This window comes from Cupressus sempervirens, chromosome 3, assembly GCF_028749045.1.
Source record: "Cupressus sempervirens isolate cs-2001-9-10 chromosome 3, ASM2874904v1, whole genome shotgun sequence".
Lineage (NCBI taxonomy): Eukaryota > Viridiplantae > Streptophyta > Pinopsida > Cupressales > Cupressaceae > Cupressus > Cupressus sempervirens.
This window is the reverse complement of record NC_143120.1, coordinates 384,742,625-384,763,821: the sequence shown is the minus strand read 5'-3', so window position 1 is coordinate 384,763,821 and position 21,197 is coordinate 384,742,625. Positions and strand designations below refer to the sequence as shown.

The following is a 21,197-nucleotide window of genomic DNA, read 5'->3' as shown; positions in this document are numbered from 1 at the left end:
TTTATCTTTATAACTTTGTCCTCGCTTTACATTTATTTCTTCATGCTTTTATCAATCCCTCTATACTTTCTCTATCTTTATCTCTGCCTCTCCTATCCATATCCATATCCTCTTCTCCATCTCCATCTCCATATCCCTTGCCCATCTCTCTCACTTCCTCCCTACCCTATATCTCTCTTATCCCCTATGTCTATCACTCTTTATGTTCCTATGTCTCCCTTTCTTTTTATTGCGAACATTATGTGAACTTGTTGCTAATGGAGCTACACTATCCTCCTAATTTAGTGATTTTGTTCTTAATGTATTTGGATCCTAATTGCATATAGAATAACATTTGCTTAATTGTTTACCAATTAGCCTTATGTAATATAATTGTATGCAAAATAGACCCATTTTTTTTATAATTGATCTTCCAAATATTTTCAAAGTACTCATTGACCCAAAAAAAAAGAAGAAAAAACCAAAAACACTTATTTACTATTTATCTATTATCAATTAAAAAAATAAAATAACACTATATAAAACCTTATATAAGTCAATACAAACATTCTCACCAATAAAACAATTTACTTCCTTTCTTTTATTTTGATTCAGTTTATACGGATAACTAATAATAAAAAATAAAAAATAATTAGCATTTAAAGAATCATTTGTCATATGACCGCTCGCCAAAGCTAATTTTTCAAAACCTTCGGGACCGTTTGTAAGAATGGATGAATAATGGGCGAGTCATCTGAAATTGTTGCTTATCTATAGCAGGTTGGTAGCATGTGTGTAGAATTAAGTGATGGCATTGGCGGTGGAGGGCAATGCGTCATGGACATGGAGGCCGAGGCGCAATTACAGTTTATCTCATAAACACCCAAATACTTCTCTTAAACAATTCAGGGTTTTGTGTGTGCAACCGAAAGAGCAACAGGTAATTCATCTGTTTATCCACCCAACTCTGCTTTTGTATCTAAAATCTCTCCCTTTCGTCAATAACTGTGTTAGGCTCATATACGAGAGTGTAGAGTTTTGTATCATTCAAGAAAAGGCCCTGTTTCTATTTTCTGTTACGTGGAGAATTTAAGTAACGGAATGAATGTTAAATGAGACGAGAGAAAGACGGAGAACTGAGGATGAACATCCTTTTTCAGTCTGTGCTATGAGAAATGCAAAGTGAGCCTTCCTTTCTTAGCGCAGTCTAGTCAGGTCTGTAGCTTCTTTGAACAATGCTTGAAATAAGGAGAACGTGTTACATGAAACTGGATAATATGGGCATGGATACATTTGACAATCGAAAACTCGACCACATGTGGAGCTTACATATTGAACATACTTGCAACTGTTCCCGCCTTCTTAGTAGCCATAGTCTTCTCTTTCCTCTCGTAGAAACATCATCACTATCACTGCCTCTACCACTGCGTAGCAGATTATGTGGATTGTGTTGGCATTGGCACACCCTTGTACCTTGCTTCCGGTGCAATATATATTCCACGAACTTCTCTACCTTCTTATCTTACTTTATATGTAGACACACCTTAAGCTTGTAAGGGCCAATACGAATAGATAATAATATCCTCTTGTACACCCTATAAAATCTGTTTTGCAAATGCGACAACCACATTTTATTACCTTCTATTTTTTCTTTTTATTGTTCTCCATGGCTGTCATTTATTGGAGAATAAGCTTTTTAGGATTAGAAGGATCCTTTGTATAAAGTTTATAAACAACAAAAGGGTACTCAAATGAATTTTATGGCTGTTTCTTTTCATCCACAATTCCACATCTTGATAAACTTCCATGTGACCTTGAAATTATTACGTTTTGATTTATTTCTTCCTTCTCATGTTCACCACTTACGTTGCTACTGCTCATGTTGTTTTCCGAAACAATGATGCAAGTGCAAATTGGAAATAGAGAAAAAAAAAAAAAAAACATTTCTTCTTGTGATATTTCTTTCATGATTTAGTTGTGTAGTTTTTGAGGCAAACTCATTGACCCATATTTCAGAAGAACCCATCTCCCATGAAAATAATTAACAAATGGGGTTGCAAGCAGAGTGGGTTTAACCATTGAGGAAACTTCGTAGTTAAGTGCGCACAAGTTGGAGTAGTACTAGGATGGGTGACCTCTTGGGAAGTCTCGGTGCTTCATCTAGATCCAATGAGTACTAAGTGTTCTGTTTATTCTCGCGAGAGGTGGATTCCTGTGAATCACTACTCATGAAACATGGGTCAATGAATTTGACTCAAAAATTACACAGTTAAATCTTGATAACAATATCACAATTTGACTTGCTGTGAAAAATAGCTCCTACTTATCAATTGATGAACTTAAGGGGCTTTCTAATGAATGGTTCATTAGGTATAACACTTGGTGAAGGTTTTGCAAATGGGGTTACAAGTAGAGTGAGTTTAACCATGGAGGAAACTCTGTAGTTAAGCGCGCAAAAGCTGGACTAGTACTGGAATGGGTCACCTCCTGAGAAGTCTCGGTGCTTCACCTCTGTGAGCATCACCTAGAACCAATGTGTGCTAAGTGTTCCATTTATTATCATGAGAGTTGAATTCTTGTGAATCACTGCTCATGAAACATGGGTCAATGAGTTTGACTAAAAAACCACGTAGTTAAATCCTGATAGCAATATCACAATTTGACTTGCTGTGGAAAGTAGCTCCTACGTATCAATTGATGAGCTTAAGGGGTTTTCTAATGAATGGTTCATGAGGCACAACACTTGGTGAAGGTTTTTCATATGAGGTTTCAAGCAGAGTGGGTTTAACCATGGAGGAAGTTACGTAGTTAAGTGCGCACAAGATGGAGTAGTACTGGGATGGGTGACCTCCCGGGAAGTCGTGGTGCTTCAACTTTGTGAGCATCACCTAGATCCAATGAGTGCTAAGTGTTCCATTTATTCTCATGAGAGATGGATTCCTATGAATCACTACTCATGAAACATGGGTCAATGAGTTCAACCCAAAAACTACACAGTTAAATCCTGATAACAATATCACAATATGACTTGCTGTGGAGAATAGCTCCTTAAACAATAAACATTTCTTCCTTTCAACTATGAAAAGATAAACAAAAACAAAGACAAATGGAAGAGTCACTCACCTCTTCCACTTCTCTTGCCACCCCACTCATCATTGCTCACTAATGCTATCTTTTCCGTTGCACATTCAAACTCTACTCAAAATGATCTTTTTTGGCTCCAATTTGGTTGCAATTTCAGCTTGTAAAGTTGAGTTTGAATGAGATAGGGAGGTCTCTTGTTGCCTTAGGGCCAAGAGTTGTGTGGGGCCCCACAAAAAATACAAATAGAATTTTCGTTTAATTTTTTTTACCTTTTATTAAAAATCGACAAGTCATTTGTAGTCATGGGGGAGGCTCAACATCCTTGGTAAGGTTGGTGGATGCTTGAAACATCCTTGGTTGTCTCGGGGACATTTGGTTGTTTTGTACCCATTATAATGTCCCTTGTCTGGGCTTACATAATTTATTTCCATTCATCAAACTGAACTTTTTGCAGACCAATTTTTTATATCTCCTTTTTTCTTCAATGTGTTTTTGGGTGATTGATAATTCTTAATATACCTTGATATGTGAAAAGATGTGTCTTTTTATTATATTATTTGTTAATATTAATTTATATTATGTTATTATTAATAATTTTATTAATATTAATATCAATACAATTCACTTCATCATTTTACATAATAATATTAAATTCCCATATTTTAATATTACTATATTATGCAACACTATAATATGATTTTTTTTTTATTAGTTTATTTATTATTATTTATCTATATTATATCAACCTTATTTTGACAGGGATATTACAGTCATCCCCTCTCAAATTTTCCTTGTCCTCAAGCAAGATCATAATTTTTTTCGTAAAGCCAATATACAAAGCATATAATTGGATGCATGAAAACATGAAGCACACACAAAGTAAACATGTAGTGCATGAAAATACAAAGTGGACACATGATTGCATGAAGACACAACGCAGACACGATGCAAACATATAATGCATGCATTCTTGATTAATGCCTAATAAGCTAGGGTCAAGAAAATATTTATAAAATTTACTTCAATAGAATCCTGCAACCACAAGTAATCATTACTACATGTGTATATATAAATTTCAAAGAAAATGTGAGTCATGATAAATTACTCCAAGCCAATCCCATACATACTAAGTCTAAGAGTGAAACTTTGGCCCCCTTGGCCTTGGTAGTGGTGTTTAGGCATCCACACGAGGTGGCCTACTTAGCGGGATGCTTGTTTTGGTTTTCTCTCATTATAATTCTTAGTCGAGAAGAACACTTAGGATGTAAATGGATTGATTCTATTCTTTCTTGGAACAACCAATTGGCTGGATTTACACTAGCCTCTCCTTGAATACACCTCTGTTCTCTCTCCTCCCAAGGCTACCCTTGCAAGTAAGTCAGTAATAAACTATATTTGAATTGAAAAAGTCATGCTATCTTCATTATAAATATGGCCTAGAAGGGAATGCTAGAACACAATAGTCCTCTTTGAGACCAAATTCAATGGTCTTCTTCAAGGTTTTTGTGGATCCAAGCCCTTAAGCCTTTCGTGGACATGTCCTCAAGGCATTCGGGGATGCTGACTCTTACCTATCTTGAGATAATCTGTTGGCTGGATTTATACAAGCCTTTCCCATATTGTATCCCTACTTATTCCTTCTAGCTTAGACTTATAATGGGACTGAGCATGGATATTATTATAAGTGAAATTATTATAATAGATAATATACTTACCTCAGAGATGCATAAAGTCTTATTCTAGCAATAGAATATCCTTCCTTTGCTGTTGGTTATGTATTTTATGCCCGACTGCATCAGACGTAGATTGCAGAACAATCCTTATTTGTTTATACCCTTTAAGGGTACTGTGTATATTGGTTTACTTGTAGGGTTACCTCCCGATGGTGCTCTCTGTTATTTAACAAAGCTATATGCTAATCCTTTTTATGTCCCTTTGCTTTGCAGTGATCGTCTGCTATTTATCAAATGTATATGCCGTTTGTGCAAACGATATTATGAATTCCTTTTTTTTGACTGTTTCTTATCTTTTTCTTTGATGTCAGTACTTCTCATACATACATACATACATACATACATACATACATACATACATACATACATACATATATATATATATATATATATATATATATCCATGTATGATAGAATTTGATGGACTTAGCTTGCATCTTTCAGTATATTGGTCTTGGAAGCCCCATAAAACAAATCTCTCCCTTAACTGTGGCCTTCTGGTTTATAAACCAATCTAAGGGAATCAATTGCAACTTACAGGTCTGCTGTAGCCAACACTTTTATAATTCCAAATTATCACTGCTATGGAATTCTCCAAGGCAGAGTGTTGAATAGTCTGATGCGTGCATTCATGGCAGAAATGTATTGCCAATAAAGCTTCCTAATGACAAAAAGTTCCAAACTCTGCCTCTTGATCGAGCACCATTCACAACGAACAAGATGACAATGTAGGCTGGAGATGATTTTACCACTTCATTGTTGTGCAAGACCTTTTGACCCATGCCCCTAGTAACTCCCAACTTTAACAGATATTTAACTCTTATTAATATTCTGGCATTTCTGAGGAATATGACATATTCAGGCTTCAAACGATGGGTTGTTTTATCGTTTTATATAATAATATTAAATTTCCTTATTTTAATATTAATATATTATACAATAATATAATATGATTATATAATAAATATTTTATTTATTTATTATTTATCTATATTATATGGACCTTATTTTGACATGGATATCACACAAATCTCGATACATGTCCTATTTTCGGTTTGTTTAGGGTAGAAAAGAGATGGCTAAGGGACTTCCTTGAGTTGTCCTTGCATCTGTAGGATAGGTGCGCTTGGAAAAACCAAAGGGCTGTGTCCTTGGGGTAAATAAATTTAGTGTTGCAAAGATCTAGATTTCCCCTCACAAGTTTGCGGGCTTTCTATTCATTCTTATAGTCTTGTTTAATTGTACTAAAACATTTAGGTTTTGTATAACCTTTGTAATTGGATTTTTCTATCTGCCTTGTGGTCTACACACTTGCTAGGTTTGTCCTAAATTTCACCAAAATCAAGCTATCATAATTTTGGACCTCCTTGCCAATCGCTAAACTGCAATTGACGTCTAGAGGTTTGCATAAGCCATTTCTTGAGCTTCTTTCCTCAATTTTCTCATATCAACAGATTTTAAGCTTATGTCTTCTCTTGCCATGATAAATTACAAATAAAATGGAGAGCTTCCTTTGTTAGAGATTATTTTTGAGCTTTCTTAATCTCTAAATTCTAATACCACTCTAGGCCATGTTAGCTTGGAGGCCTTTCCCAAGAGAATAGAAGAAACTAAGAAAATCCAAACATTTGGTAGAAAGTGCTAGCATCTAGACACTAGCCTTCCCCATTTCTATCCACTCTTTTGATTTGGATGTAACATCTGCAAAATTTCATAATCTTATAACCATGGAGATTAGTGATTAGAGGTTTATGGGTTGGATATTCCTCGTGGAGATTAAGCAGGTATTTTCTGAACTCTTCAAAGCGATTCTTCTAGGACAACTCAGACCAATGTATGAATATAGTCAATAATAATTGGATGAAGAAGGCAAGAGTTGCTATTTCTTGATTACTTAAGACTTTGCACAAGTGTACTCCATCAGGAAATAAATGACATAATCACCTTGCTGAACTAGGTTCTTGCTAATGAGGCTGCAAAAATTTCCATACTTAGATTTTTTAAAACATTGCTAGAAATTTGTGAGGTGAAGAATATGTTGACTAGCCATCATTGATTAGCAATAGTTTGATGATTAGTTGGTGAAGATGAAAGGATCAAAATGTTTCTATACGACTTCATATCAACATACCTTCTCACTAGTAGGGGAATTTCTCCTAGGGCCGAATAGGGATGGAAATATGGCTCTTGTATAGAAAAAAGTTTATGAACGTTACCTTGGAACTACAATAAAGCCAAAATATTTAAGAAGGGGAATGATGCCTTTGTGTTTTTAATTAAGGATGCTTTGAAGGAATGCCTATAGAGGCTACTATTTTTTTTGGTTAATGGGGCAATTGGTTCATTTGATTTTCACATTTCTCATCTATCAGGGTTGTTGGCTTCGTTGAGTACCACACAGATCACCTAGGTATTTTATTGACAAGTTGATACTGCTGGAGTCATAGTTGGCAGATTTAGATTTGACAAAAACTCAGCAGACCTGAAATTTTTGACTCCACCAAAGCATGAAAAAAATTCAGTTCCTTAAAAAAACATTGAATTTCTTTAAAGATATATTTCTTTTTTGTAAAATTCAAAGACAACATATCACATGTTGAACAAATGAGTACACAAATGTTTTCTATTAAATTTGATTCATAATGAACACAAATTGGGTACAAAATCCCATCATCAGTTTAAAATCTTGATGCAATAGTTAGCTGGAAACTATTATGAATTTATGACTGCTTTTGAAAATCATCATCATAATTCATAAATTGCATTTGATAACATTTTATGATCTTCCTCCCTATTTTAGTGAAAAGTTGGGAAGAGATTATAATCATTTTCTCCATTGCAACTCCTCACTCGACATTGAAGGATGTTTTTGTGGCTTTGACTTGACCAAATCAGTGATCTCTGATTTGGTGTCTACCTTTCTTGTCCAAACATGAATGTTGTATTGTATTTTATAATAATAATGATCTTTGAATTTGTGATTTTGATAGTATGATGCTTCATCATTGATCAATGATATTATGCTAATGATAACGACAATGGTCTAACTTGTCAAATTTTCTTTCCACTTTCAAATCCTTTCGTTGTAATCAAATTTCATATATGGGAAGAGATTCCAATAATTTGTGGGGGTCTAGGAGTGGAGATCCTAATGAGCTTGAGGGGTAGTGTCCCTCATGGGGGTTTGGGGCCAATGCTGTTAGTGGGGTTGAGGGGCGTTGAATAGGGTTGGGGGTAGTAGTACTTGTAGGGTTTGGGGGAACATGCCAATGAGGTTGAGGTATAACTTATGGGGTTCAGAGGCAATGCCCATGGCCCATTCGTTGTTGCTTTACACTGTAGGGTTGAGTGGCAACACCCCCACAACCAAGCCCAAAAGGCCATTGAATCCATGCCACCCATTTTTTTTTTTGTGAAGAATTTATTCTCTTAAGTACTTCGTGAGGAAGTATGAGGGGCGTTCATACATTTGTAGGGCAAAATCATGACTTATATTATAATTTTTTTGCTTTTTTTGTGTTTCCCATTTTCAATGTATTTGGTGAGGTTTTTGTTTTGATCAAACTTGTCAAATTTCTAGTGAGTTCCTCGATGAGTAATATTGTTTTTTAAAAATCCTGCCAAGTATTCGCCAAGACTACCAGCTATGGTTAGAGTTGTGTTGTTGTCTACACGCTTCTTTCAGGCAAGCATAGGTTTGGAAACCCAGTTCCTATTTCCATTGGCAAATACATTTGCCCTTCCTACATAAATACCAATGTTGTAAAAACAGAAATGGCTTCAGTGACTTGGCAATCTTTTGAATCTTGGTTATTATTTGATCCCAAAGGCCACTTGGAGCAATTTTTATTAGGAAGGTCTTACTCATATAAGTGGAGCCTTGAAGACTTTTGGGCAAATTATAATGGGAACATGAAGTGTGTGAAAGATATTTCTTAAGTTTCACATCCTCTCAAATAAAGGCTTTTGAAGTTGCAAGGCCACCAAAGGACATTTTGGATGATGGTAACAATGTTGACCAAATGTATGAAAAGAAACAAAGTGTTGATAAATTGATTCAAAAAATGAATTATTCAAATAAAGAAAGTCTATCAAGTGATCAAAAGAAGCTTGACATGGCTAGATTTGAAGGTCAAGGAGCCAAAAGAATCAAGGGGAGAAAAGTCCAAGTAGAAAGAAATGGAGAAGTAAAGGATAGCTTAACCTAGTCTTACCATTCAAATAGTTTAAGCACCATCAGAGAGGGTAGTTAATATTGAGGGCTTGGAGCATGAATCTTCGAATGAGTTGCAAAAAATGATAAAGAAGACGACTTCCAAAATCAAAATTGTGTCTTTTGTAATGATTTAGTAATGTGAGGCTGCACAAAATCTAGTCACCTCTTCCCTTCCCATTCCTCTTCCCAAGTAAGATAGCATATCTTCTCCCTCTTTTGATAAGCCATTTATGTCACCTTGGGCTCTTCTAACACATCTCCTCAAAAATCACCTTCAGATGGAGATTTTGCTCTTGAAAAGTCTCCCTTTAGATATTTTTCTTCTCCTATGACACCTCTAAATAGATCTCAATTTCTGCCTAAGAAATAACCAATTGAACACCATCTCCACTACCTTAAAATCCCCCAAGCAATCAAAATATCCTCTAAAGTAGAACTCTTTGAAGGAGCTAATTACCAAAAAAATTGATGAAGAAAATCTTCTACCCTTGATGCTCTTGTTTGGTTTAATCAAATATTTCAAACAAGTGAGTTACAAAGTCACTTGTCAAGAATTATTAAAAGATTGTCTCTATGTTTGTTTGGTCCTTTCCAACAAAAAAAAGCCAAGGTGAGCTTTTCCATCACAATGGATTCTCAAGGTGCAAGGTACATAGAAATTGTGTTTGAACAATGTGATAAAGAGGGAGGTGATATTCATGTCTTCAATTATTGGATCACAAGCTTGCTTTGGCGAAATAGACATAGGAAGACATTTGAGAGATTGTCGTGTTTAACCTTGATATCAAGATATGGATAAGGTAATGAAAGAGCAATTGAAAGAAAAAGGTTGCACATGGACTTCCTAATATTTAGTATGTCCACGTAATCTTAATTTGCCACGACTACTCCATTTCCCAAAGCCATTGATAAAGATATACATCTTGTTGTTGAACTTGGCAACATTGTCAAAGCAACAAGGGGATAAATTAATGAGTTTCTGTTGATTTTTTAATTTGCCCCTTTTGTGAGAAGATAAAACATAAGAGTGGACTCAAAAATGTAGGGGAAACTCCTTTAGTTAATGTACTAAAAAATTTAAAATGAAGACAAGCTTGTGAATATGGACATGGTGCAATGTATCATTTGGGGCGTTGGATAAGGATAAATAAATAGGAAAATTTGATCTATTTGTTCGTGATCTTGAGGTATTGGACTTTGAAGAACTCCTACTCTCACTAATGATTTTTTTTTTTGAATTTTGACACCTGAGACATAAATAAGAATACCATCTAAGGATTAAGTAGAGCTCCTTGGAGTTGTATCAAGAATTTGATTTGGCATAAAGAATGTAACTCATAGAAATAACAACAATTTGAAAAAAAAAGATGAAGACAATGTTTTAGATTAAGGTAAAAACAGGTTTTGAAGGGGTCCCGAAACCCTTTACAACAAATAGAAAGATAAACCATTAAGCACACCCAGGTTTTAAGAGGACCTGAAACCAGCAAAACAGCTAAACTAGGTTCTACAGGGACCTGAGACCAACAAATGTGACCAGAAAAATCAACCATAAGAACACTGGATTTTGGAAAGTCAACAAACTGGAACAAAGCAACCTGACAAACCTCCCAAACCAGTTTCTATCAAACCAGAAACTCGGCCAGTTCACCATCACTAAAAAACCAGTCAGCATAAGGGAATAAAAGATTTTCCTTTTGATTTGAAGTTGTCCTTACGCGACCGAAGGATCATACCTAAAGGGGGAGCAGAAGACTTAGTCTTCTTCCTTTTAACCACAATCCAACCATCCTCAAACTTCGCTGCCATGATGTAGGAATGCAAGTTAACACTAGCAAAACCAAAATTATGATCTTCTCACTAAAGAAGAATAGGGGCATACAAGACAAGTTTCTGTTTGAAAATAGTCCCCTTGAGATTGTGGAAGAGTACAAATACTTGGGCATCGATTTTCATAACAAACTCAACTGGGATACTTGTAGATCGAAAAGAATCCAAGGGGGCTGGAAGGCGTTGTACTCTTTACAAAACAAGTGCAGGAACGCAGAATTATGGGATTGGACGACCATGAAAACTCTGTTTGGTTTGCTGGTCACTCCGGTTATTCTATACGGATGTGAAGTGTGGGGCGGTAGTATGTCCAAACAGAAATGGCGGCAAGTAGAAAGAATTCAAAAACACTTTATCACATGCAATCTTAAAGTCAAGACCACAGTTCCGTATGAAATCCTTTTGGCGGAGGTGGGTTCCTTTCCATTAGAAGCCGTCGCATTGACCCGAATGCTAAGCTATTTAAAGAAAACTCAAGGTCTAGAAACACATCGCTGGCCCAAGTTGGTAATAGAGGAAAAACTTGTGAGGCGGAAAAGCACATGGATGAAACAAAATGACAAATGGATGCAAAAATGGGATATCAACATCCAAGCTTGCCCGGATAACATTAAAGAAATAAAAAAGTTTGTCAATGAAAAATTTCGCAATATTCTGTGGACAAGACACATAGGGAGGAAAAAATCTTATTACATTAAAGAATTTAATCCCACTTCTAGTCATGATGAAAAGGCCTATATAAGGGCACCTATTAACTGGAAAGCAAAAATGTTGATGGCACAAATTAGAACTAGTTCACATCAGCTGCGATGTGAAACTGGTAGATGGCAAGTTCCAAAGGAAGAGTGGGCAGACAGAACATGTTTATTTTGCAATATGGGAACAGTGGAGACAGAGCAACACTTTGTCATGGAATGCTTGGCTTACAACGACATCAGATCTGATTATACAAAAATTCTGCAGAACAAGGACTTCAACTATTTATTTGAGGAAGATCAAGTGAAGAGAACAGCAGAGTTGATTATCAAAATTCAGAGAAGAAGAAACAAGTTAACCAAAACTTTGCAACTGACTAGTTTGGCTCCTGACTCGGGAGGGCGATTGCATGGGTCCCATAGACTACTTTAGTCTCGTGGACGTCATTAAAATCTATCATATCATATCATATCAACCCAATCCTCAGAAGATAAAGACCCGAGGAATCCAGGGGACACAGAAGCCACATCAAACTCCCTGAGAGAAACAAACTCCCTAGGAGGATCATCCGAAGCTGGGGAAGAGACCAAAGCATCCTCCTCAACCACCGACGTGGAAAGAACGCAATCCACAACCGCAACATTCGCAGGAGCATTTAGGGAATTCACCAAAGCATCCACCTCAACCACCAGCTCAGAATGGATGCTAGCCTCAGCCCCAGAATCCACAAGAGCAACCCGGGATTGTTTCACCGTGTAGTGCTCAAAGGAGGCCCCAAACCACCAAGAAGGTGGTCATCTAGACTTGGATTTCCCAGCAGCACAACGGGCAGCAATGTGCCTCGTCAAGTGGCCGTTCTTGCAACGAAAAGGGATACCCTCGAAATCCAACATTTGTTTCGAAGAGCCCCTCGGGGAATCCAAGCAAATCGCCTCAGGAAGGCCCTTAGAAACATCCAAGTCTACAAGAAAGCGCGCACAGGTTGAATGGAGAATATCCGAAGTGTCAGCATCCACATATAAGAAATCACCAATAGCATTACCAATAGTTTCAAAAACCGAATCTTGCCAAAGATGAATCGAAAGATTACGAAGCCGGACCCAGATAGGGAACTTATTAAAGGATTCCAAGAGTGGATCAAAATCCATGTGCCAAGGTTTGGCCATAAGTGGAAATCTGCCCTGCCAAGAAAAATTATTGTGACACAAAATAATCTTCTTGTCATCAGAACTTTGAAACTTAGCTATAAAAAAACCTTTTGCACACGGGAAGATGTGGACATTATTTTCTATAAGTGGCATCCAGTTCTTGGAGATCTAGACATGTATAACAGCAAGAGAGGGCCAGTAACCTCGGAATCGAAAAATGGCAGCAAGAGAGGAAAGCTCTTCTGCCGTATGAAAAATTTCTTCAACAGATTCAGGATCAAGAGAAACCTTAATGGGATTCAAAGCTCTTACAGGCGACACAAGAGGGGGCCCAGATGAAGCCGGATGAGGGAGAGTGCCATGTAAGCCAGCACGGGGGAGAGCACCATGTAAGCCGGCTTCGAAGGCAGCCATGTTTGCAAAAGTCCTTCCTCCCGAACAAGGAGGAGACCCAGGAGCCGAGCGAGGGGCAGAAGCCCTAACCCCACCCACAGAAGAGGCCGAACGAAGCCCATCATCACTGGTAATAACAACACCTCCATCCATGCGACCAACAGGAGGGCCAAACGCAGGAGGGACGCCATGTGATGTCCCCTAATTAGGGTAATATAAGTAAATTATTATGAATAAATAAAGATATTATTTCTTAATGTTATAATATATTAAAAGAAAAATTGATATATTATTTATGGTCTAATATATTATTAAACAATAAATAATAATATATTATTGATATAATAATAATACATTACTAAGGTAATGAGGTAATATTAAAGGTCAAATCATTATTAATAAATATAATAATAATAATAATGTTATTAATAAATTATGTACACTATTATTAAATAATTATTGAATATATAAATATTAATAGTAGTGCATCAAACATTATTATATAATATTGATATATAATTATTATTATGATAGTATAAAAATATATAAATAAATGATTAATGATATTATATTATGAAATGGACATATTCAAGGCATAATATTATAATATAATTGAGAATTAATTATAAATAATATATAAAGAAAATATACTACGCAATAGTATTAAGAATAATAATATTACTAATATTATTATTAATATAATATATTATCTTAGTTGCCGGATTCGTCCCTTGCTGCCCAGATTCGGGTTCGGGTCCGTACGGGTTTGGATTCGTCCCTGGGTTCGGTTTGGGTCCGGGCAGGGCCCTTAGTTTTGACTGTGGATTCGTCCGGGTCCTTGCTGAAGCGAACCCAAATGAACCCACATCGAACCCAAGGCTAAAACAACATTAAAGAGTGTGTTTTTTTAATTGTTTTCTTATGCAACTCTCAAAGGAACTTAATAAAAAACATTTCACTCATCTAATCCCTTATGTCAAGGAGGAGGACGATGATATAGCAGCATATGGGACTAGTGGAACCAGTTTGGGTTCCAATGATGAAGATCTAGATATAGTTGCAGTTGGGGATGAAGCCATTGATCCCTCATTTTGTGATGATCCATTTGACCCTTGAAGGGCATTTGATACTATGATTATTAATAAACTACTAAAACCTTGTCATCTATCATCATGTTTCAATCTTTATTACTTGATGAACTAGTCTTTCTTTTGCAATTTAGTAATTCAATGTATTATTTGATGAACTAGTGTATGTTTTGCAATTTAGTAATTCAATGTATAATTTTCTTTACAATCATGAAGATAGATTAATGAGCGAGTATTTAATGCTTTTAGATTCAGGTAAAAACAGGTTTTGAAGGGACCCGAAACCCTTTGGCATTTGGCATTGATCAATGATCAAGCAACAATTGTTCATATTGTGAAATGACTTTGTTTTGCAACTATGCATGTTTCTCTTGTGTTTGTGTGCTTATATATATATACTCACGAACCCACCCACGAACCCAAATGGGTAAATAAAAAATTGCCTGAATCCACAAACCGAACCCTGAACCCGAACTCGTCCCCGAACCCGAATCGGCAACTTAGTATATTATATGTTATAATGTTGTTATCAATATAATTGCAAATACATTATGCACAAAGCAATATAATAATAAAATTAGATAAAATATTATTATAATATAATATATGACATTACATTATAATATGAACAATAAAATAAAAATAAGATATTATTTTAATTGCTAAAATATTATAGTTAAGAGAAAATAAGGAGGAATATAATGCTGGTTCTCTAGAGACACGTCCTTTTGAGCATGACCTAGCATAAGGTATAAAAGGTGAATTCCCTCATTGGAGAAAAGGGAAGAGGAGAGGGGACTTCTACAGTGAATAAGAAGAAGATCAAGACTTATTATAGTACTAATAAGATCAGCGGGCTACCATCGGAGTATAAACTGAAAGTGAGTTCAATGGAAGACTTGGAAAGAAATGTTCTATCCAAAGAGTTCAATAAGACTCTTAAGACTGAGCAAGTAGGTGGCTTCCAAAATGAAAAGCTAATAGGGAAATCATTCATGCAAACAACGGAGGCAGCTAGTTATAATAGACCAGATTCACATATATGGACGGAAAGAAAACAAAAAGGATACAAATAAAGAAAAATTGTAGATAAACTAATGACCCCCGAAAAGGGTTCATTACACGCCATGAGTAGAAGGTCCAAGTTTTTGAACAGGATCAGGAGCAGAAGAACCAGGTTTACGAATGGGAATAGAAGCCATTTCAAGCCCTGAAAGAGCCCCATCCCCAACTGCAGACCGTCCTCCAAAAATAGCTCCACCACCCGAACGACCAGCAGGAGCAGAGACCTCAGTGTAACCAAACACTGAAGAAGCAGAAGCGCCAAGAGTGGGAGAGCCAGATATTTGAGCAGGAGATCCAAGTTTTCGAGCGGGAACAGGAGCGGGAGACATTTCAAAAATAGCTCTTAGTTCATTAAGATGAAGACAATGTTACTTAGACATTCCAAGTTGATTTATAACAATGAACATTTTAGTTACAGAAAATTTACATGGACCTTCCTTATTAACTGACTTCTTTGAATGATTACAATATGTTTTTTTCTAACTTTGAATGAATTTATTGGTAGGATAAGCAATTGCTAATTTCTTACTCTTTGTAAACAAAGACTTAAGTAGTTTAAACAAATTTTGAACTTAGATGCTAGTGTCTGTAGAGCAAGTGTAGCATCAACTCTCATTGCATTGCATGTGTAAGTGACACATATTTAGAGTTTTCCAACAATAGCCTCTTGAAGTCTTAAAAATAATAAAAGTAGTTTCTGTGAAAGCAAATTTGTGAGGTTAAGTTGATTATTGGGCAAATAATGTTGTTGACTTTGATATGACAAGAATGCACTAGAGTTAGTTGAACGCAAATAAGAAAATATCTTCTCATGATTTCTTTTTACTGCAAATTGTTATAATGCAGAGATTATAGGGCAAATAATGTTGTTGACTTTGATGTGACAAGAATGCACTAGAGTTAGTTGAACTTAAATAAGAAAATATCCTCTCATTATTTCTTTTTACTGTGAGATTAGGACTTAGGTAAACTTTTCGTTTATGATGATCTCTAACTACATCCTTTTAAATTCATGATTTAGAAAGACTGGATTCAGACGATATTTATAAATTGTAATTGTTAGATATGAAACAATTGCTTTCCTTTCTTGTGAATTGGTAGTTCCTAAGAAATATTAGTATGCGGCATAAATAGTTAGGTTCTTTGCAATTTTCAATTATTTGAGATAATCTTAGGGTCTATTGACCTTTTGTGCTAAGTTATTGGGTTTTGAAAAACCAAAATCTATAATTTTTTCACAAATGGCTTTCTCTGTGTTATTGTATTAGCATTTAGCTATGGCTATTTTGTTGCTATTGATATTGCTGAATCCTACCATGCAGCCATATGAACCATTGCTGGTGGTTATAGGAGGTGGAGCAGCGGGTATATTTGGAGCAATTAGAGCTAAAGATATTGCACCCCAACTAAAGGTTCTAGTTATTGAGAAAGGAAAACCATTGACCAAGGTTAGAGCAGATCAATTCCATGGGTTCTCTGGATAAGTGAAATAAAATTTTAATAATGTTGATTTGAATTTTAGATCTTTGAATAATCTTGTGACGACTTGATAAAACAAAGTTTTGTGCATACCTATGATATTGTTTCCTGTGCAACCAATCTCAACTATTTTGTTGTTTGTATGCTGATTCATTTTCACTTGTCTGACCCTAAAATAATGGCAAGAAAATAAAGTACAATCAATAAATGCAAACCTTTCTCTTCATAAAATGGTAACCGACTTTGTGAGATGGAATTTTTGAGATTCTTTGCTAAAAAGTATAGTTTTAATTTTGGTTGGTAAATGAGTTTGTTGCATTAGATGTATCTATGACAGCATATGAGACATACGTTTCTTTATTTGAAGAGGAGGCTCTCTTTATTGCATGCCAGAAAAGGAATATTTAAAAAAATACAAGTAAACAATAAAAAGGTTTAGTTTTTTTGCTGTTGCATGTAAATAGAAATAAAAATTTAAGTTACATGTCTATATAAATATAATCAGGGTTTAATGTCATGGTCCTGACGCAGAATGCTGTAAACAGTAACAAACATTTATATGGCGATGGAAAGGTAGCGAAAGCAATTGAGCGATCAAAGTCAGTAAAAGAGGAGAGACAGATCAGCAAGGTTAATTGACACTTATGGAAGTGTGGTTCCATTTGGAAGGTAATGAACAGCATAAGGATGCAATTTGAATGAACCAGGAGCATGTGGTCGAGACGACAGTTCAGTGGTGAAAGGATACAATTACCATAGTAGCCAAATTGACAATTACAAAATTAATGAAAGGATGTGATTAGTGATGACAAGAATTGTATGATCACAGGATACGTCCCTCGGATGGTGACTTAGCAATCCAGCCATAAGATATAAGAAGACATCCAACACGTTCATTGGAGGAATCGAATAATAAAGTCATTGATCTGAGAAGTAAAGCGATCTCATAACGGGATATACAGAACAGTATATAATAATTGATCAGCTGACAGCAGATTTAAATACATAAGGTGTATGCTCAGTACATATTGTACCAGAATATAAGTTCTTAAGGCAAAGCCAATCTATGGCTCAATTCTATAAATGTTATTGATATCAGCTTATAGTAATCAATTATATATATATATATATATATGAAAGTTATATATTCATATCCGAGCCTTTAGTCTTTTGCTATAGTCCCTTTTGATGACAAGAGGCTCCTGGGAACAGTTGGGGTAATTGCTTGCAAGGTGGGTGAATCCCAAGAGAGCTAAGGCATAAATATCAGGAAACCCTGAGGGCATGGTACCAAGGTGGGTATGAACACGTGTTCTAGAAACTTTGAGGAATTCATTTGTTGATCAGTGTCTGAGTGCCTTGTGACAAATACTTTCTACCCTCCTTAAAGTTGAGTCTGGAGAGAAGTAAGGAAGTGGGTTTTGAATATAACTATAACATGGATTATTCACCGTTCTTCAAGTTCATTTGATTTAGTTGTCTAGTAACTTATGTTTAATAGTGGAAATTGACATCCTCCTAGTTGGGGACATTATATTTAAAGAACCATAAAAAAGAGAGAAAAACAGGATGAATGTGACATTTTGTAATATTACTCATAGCTAAAACAGTAACATAAGAAAGACCTCTTGCACTATCAGATATTGTAAATTATAACAAAAAAGACGATTATTATATACCCAAAATTATTAACTTTCTTAACTTTCAATCACCCGAGACAATTATTAAAGTACATAGTTGTACGAACCAACAATGTATTTGTAAAATTTCTTGATTAGATTTATTTATTTGAATTCACTAATTTATGTATAAATATGAAAGGTTCTCAATCCTTTTAACAAGGTTATAAATTGATATAAAACTTTGATATATATAAACTTTGTGAAGCACTTGACAATAATATATATATAAATATCTCCTTATATTAATCACACTCTTATTCATCGTCTTCATTGGATTCCTAGAAAAAAAATGTTTCTACATCATCTTGGAAAGTGGCAAGGTCAAATATAAATATATAAAAGAAGGGGGGCAAGAACTAGAGATGTGACCACGCATGCACCCCTTCAGTCAATGTCACATCAAATTGATATCAATGTTTAGCCGACGGAATAGAAGTAATTGCATTTGAGTCAATGTAGGTGCAACCAATGAAGAATTGAGGAGGCAATTGACAATGTGATAGGAGCAAGGTACACCGCACCACACGTGGGTAAGATAAGAAAAATTCAAGGCCCAAAAACAAATACTCCTGATGCATACATTATCGTTGACAGAGGAGTTGAGCACAAACACTGAGAGGCCACTGCATTGCATAATATATATGAAGGTTTTGAATTATAAATGTAATTTATTATATGATTTACAATAATCATTATGAGAATATATATATATATATATATATATATATATATATATATATATATATATATATATATATATATATATATATATATATATATATATATATATATATATATATATATATATATATATATATATATATATATATATATATATATATATATATATATATATATATATATATATATATATATATATATAAAATTTAATTTAAGAGTTAACCTTTTATGTTCATTTATATCTTATGTTTAAATCCACCGAAGCTATAAAACATTAACAATCCCTCTTAGCTAGGGAGGATAAACACAAGAATAAATATTATTACAAATAGCAGCTTAGAAGATTTCCATCATTTGATATCTTATTCGATATCGTGAGTATTAGTAATCTAGAATATCGACATTTGATATTCACCAAGTACACAAAAGGTTTTGATATCACGTCTAATATCAAGAGTATTGGTCTCCTAGAATATTGTCATTCGATATTCACCAAGTACTCAAAAGGTTTTGATATCACATCTGATAATCAAGAGTATTGGTATTCCAGAATATCAATGATATTCCACAAGCACTCAAAAGGTTTTGATATCACATCTGATATCATGAGTATTGGTCTCCCAGAATATCATTGATAGTCACCAAATACTCTTGAGTAATGGCTTGCTAGAATGTTGAGATGCAAGACATTCACCATGTACTCAATTTGTTAATCTCATAATACAAGTTATTGTTAGATCGCCACCTTACAATATCTTCTGCAATTACAAATTATATCATATTGAAGTTGTCACTTCCTCATGATATATACAGGGGGTAGGCCCATCATTGTCACACACAAGGATTTCTCAACTCCCTCTGAATTTCAATCATCCAAGCTCCTCATTCAAGATTACTTTTGAAGAAGTAGCTGATTCCCTCTTCCTGCAGTAACATTCTCAAAAGAGATCAAGGCTCATAGCTCTCATGAATTGAAAATAGAGACAAATAGATGTAATTTGAAATTTAGATTAAAAATATAGTACAATAATTTGATATTGAGACTCCATCTCAGAAATTGTAACTAAGCTAAGATTTCTTTGAAGGTTTTCCACATATTTTACATTTTGATGAATATAATAGACAACTCCCTATTAATCCAATATTTCACATGTTATGGATATTTTGAAGTTCTATTAAAATGGACATTTCTCTGGATCTTCATCAAAATTACTAAATTTGGCAAAGGCTGCTTGATGTTTCAATCTATCAGGGCATTGGAATGCTGAATGACCATAGTTGTCAAATCTAAAACATTGCGTTTTAGAGTAATCTACATGTCTTCTTTTCCTTTCGAAATTAGGTTTCTTCTTTTTATCGACTTGAGTTGTGAGAGCTTGAACATCACCTCCAGTAGAGTATCACCTTTTGATATTAACATGCACTCCTCTTGTATGCAGTCATCCTTTAGTCGAGCAAGTCTAGGAAGCTTGGATCAAGCATATACTCCTTGTCTAAAGGTTTTTCATGATGGTGGTAGTCCATTATAGAGCTATCATGGTTAATTCCTTTTCATCATAGATGTGGCCAATTTTAGAGAGTTGGTTCCTTGGTTTTGTTATTCTCATGAAATATGAAGCAACAAATTCTCCTTTGTTCATTTTAATGTTGGAGAGATTGTCTTTTAGAATTAGAATTCTCGTTGTATTGTTTATTTCATACATTTCTTCAAGTGTTCTAAGCATTTCACGTGCTGTGTTTAATTCTGAGATAATGGGGAGTAGATGATCCCTAACACCATCCACAATCAATTTCATGTCTCTAGTGTTATCTTCTTCCCATTTATTCAATTGATCATTTCCCTTTGGTGATTGGTCAGATTTTTCAATGAATTGTTTGAGGTCATTATCCTTTAAGGTTAATTTCATTCGTAATTTCCAAGCTGCATAATTTGAGTCACTTTCGAGTTTATTCTTGACCTTGAATAAGATAAATCTAATTAGGATCATTTCTCAGACCTGCTTTGATACCATGTTAAATTTCTCGACTATATTTATTTATTTGAATTCACTAGTTTATGTATAAATATGAAAGGTTCTCAATCCTTTTAACAAGGTTATAATTCGATATAAAACTCTGATATG

General features: G+C 34.9%; 1 protein-coding gene across 6 annotated transcripts in view; it reads left to right on the top strand.

Moving 5' to 3' along the window:
* Positions 1–665: 665 nt before the first annotated feature.
* Positions 666–21,197, top strand: part of LOC149566619 (FAD/NAD(P)-binding oxidoreductase family protein) — a 333,421-nt gene continuing 312,889 nt past the window's right edge. For 4 of the 6 annotated variants that reach the window (XM_089819920.1, XM_089819918.1, XM_089819919.1 and 1 more), the window contains exons 1-2: positions 729–919; positions 16,555–16,680. In XM_089819920.1, the coding sequence (XP_089676046.1) occupies positions 788–919; positions 16,555–16,680 (258 nt within the window). In that variant the 5' untranslated portion in view covers positions 729–787. Of the gene's footprint in view, positions 920–16,554; positions 16,681–21,197 lie in introns of all 6 variants that reach the window. The other 2 variants (XM_089819921.1, XM_089819916.1) reach the window with 2 other exon arrangements.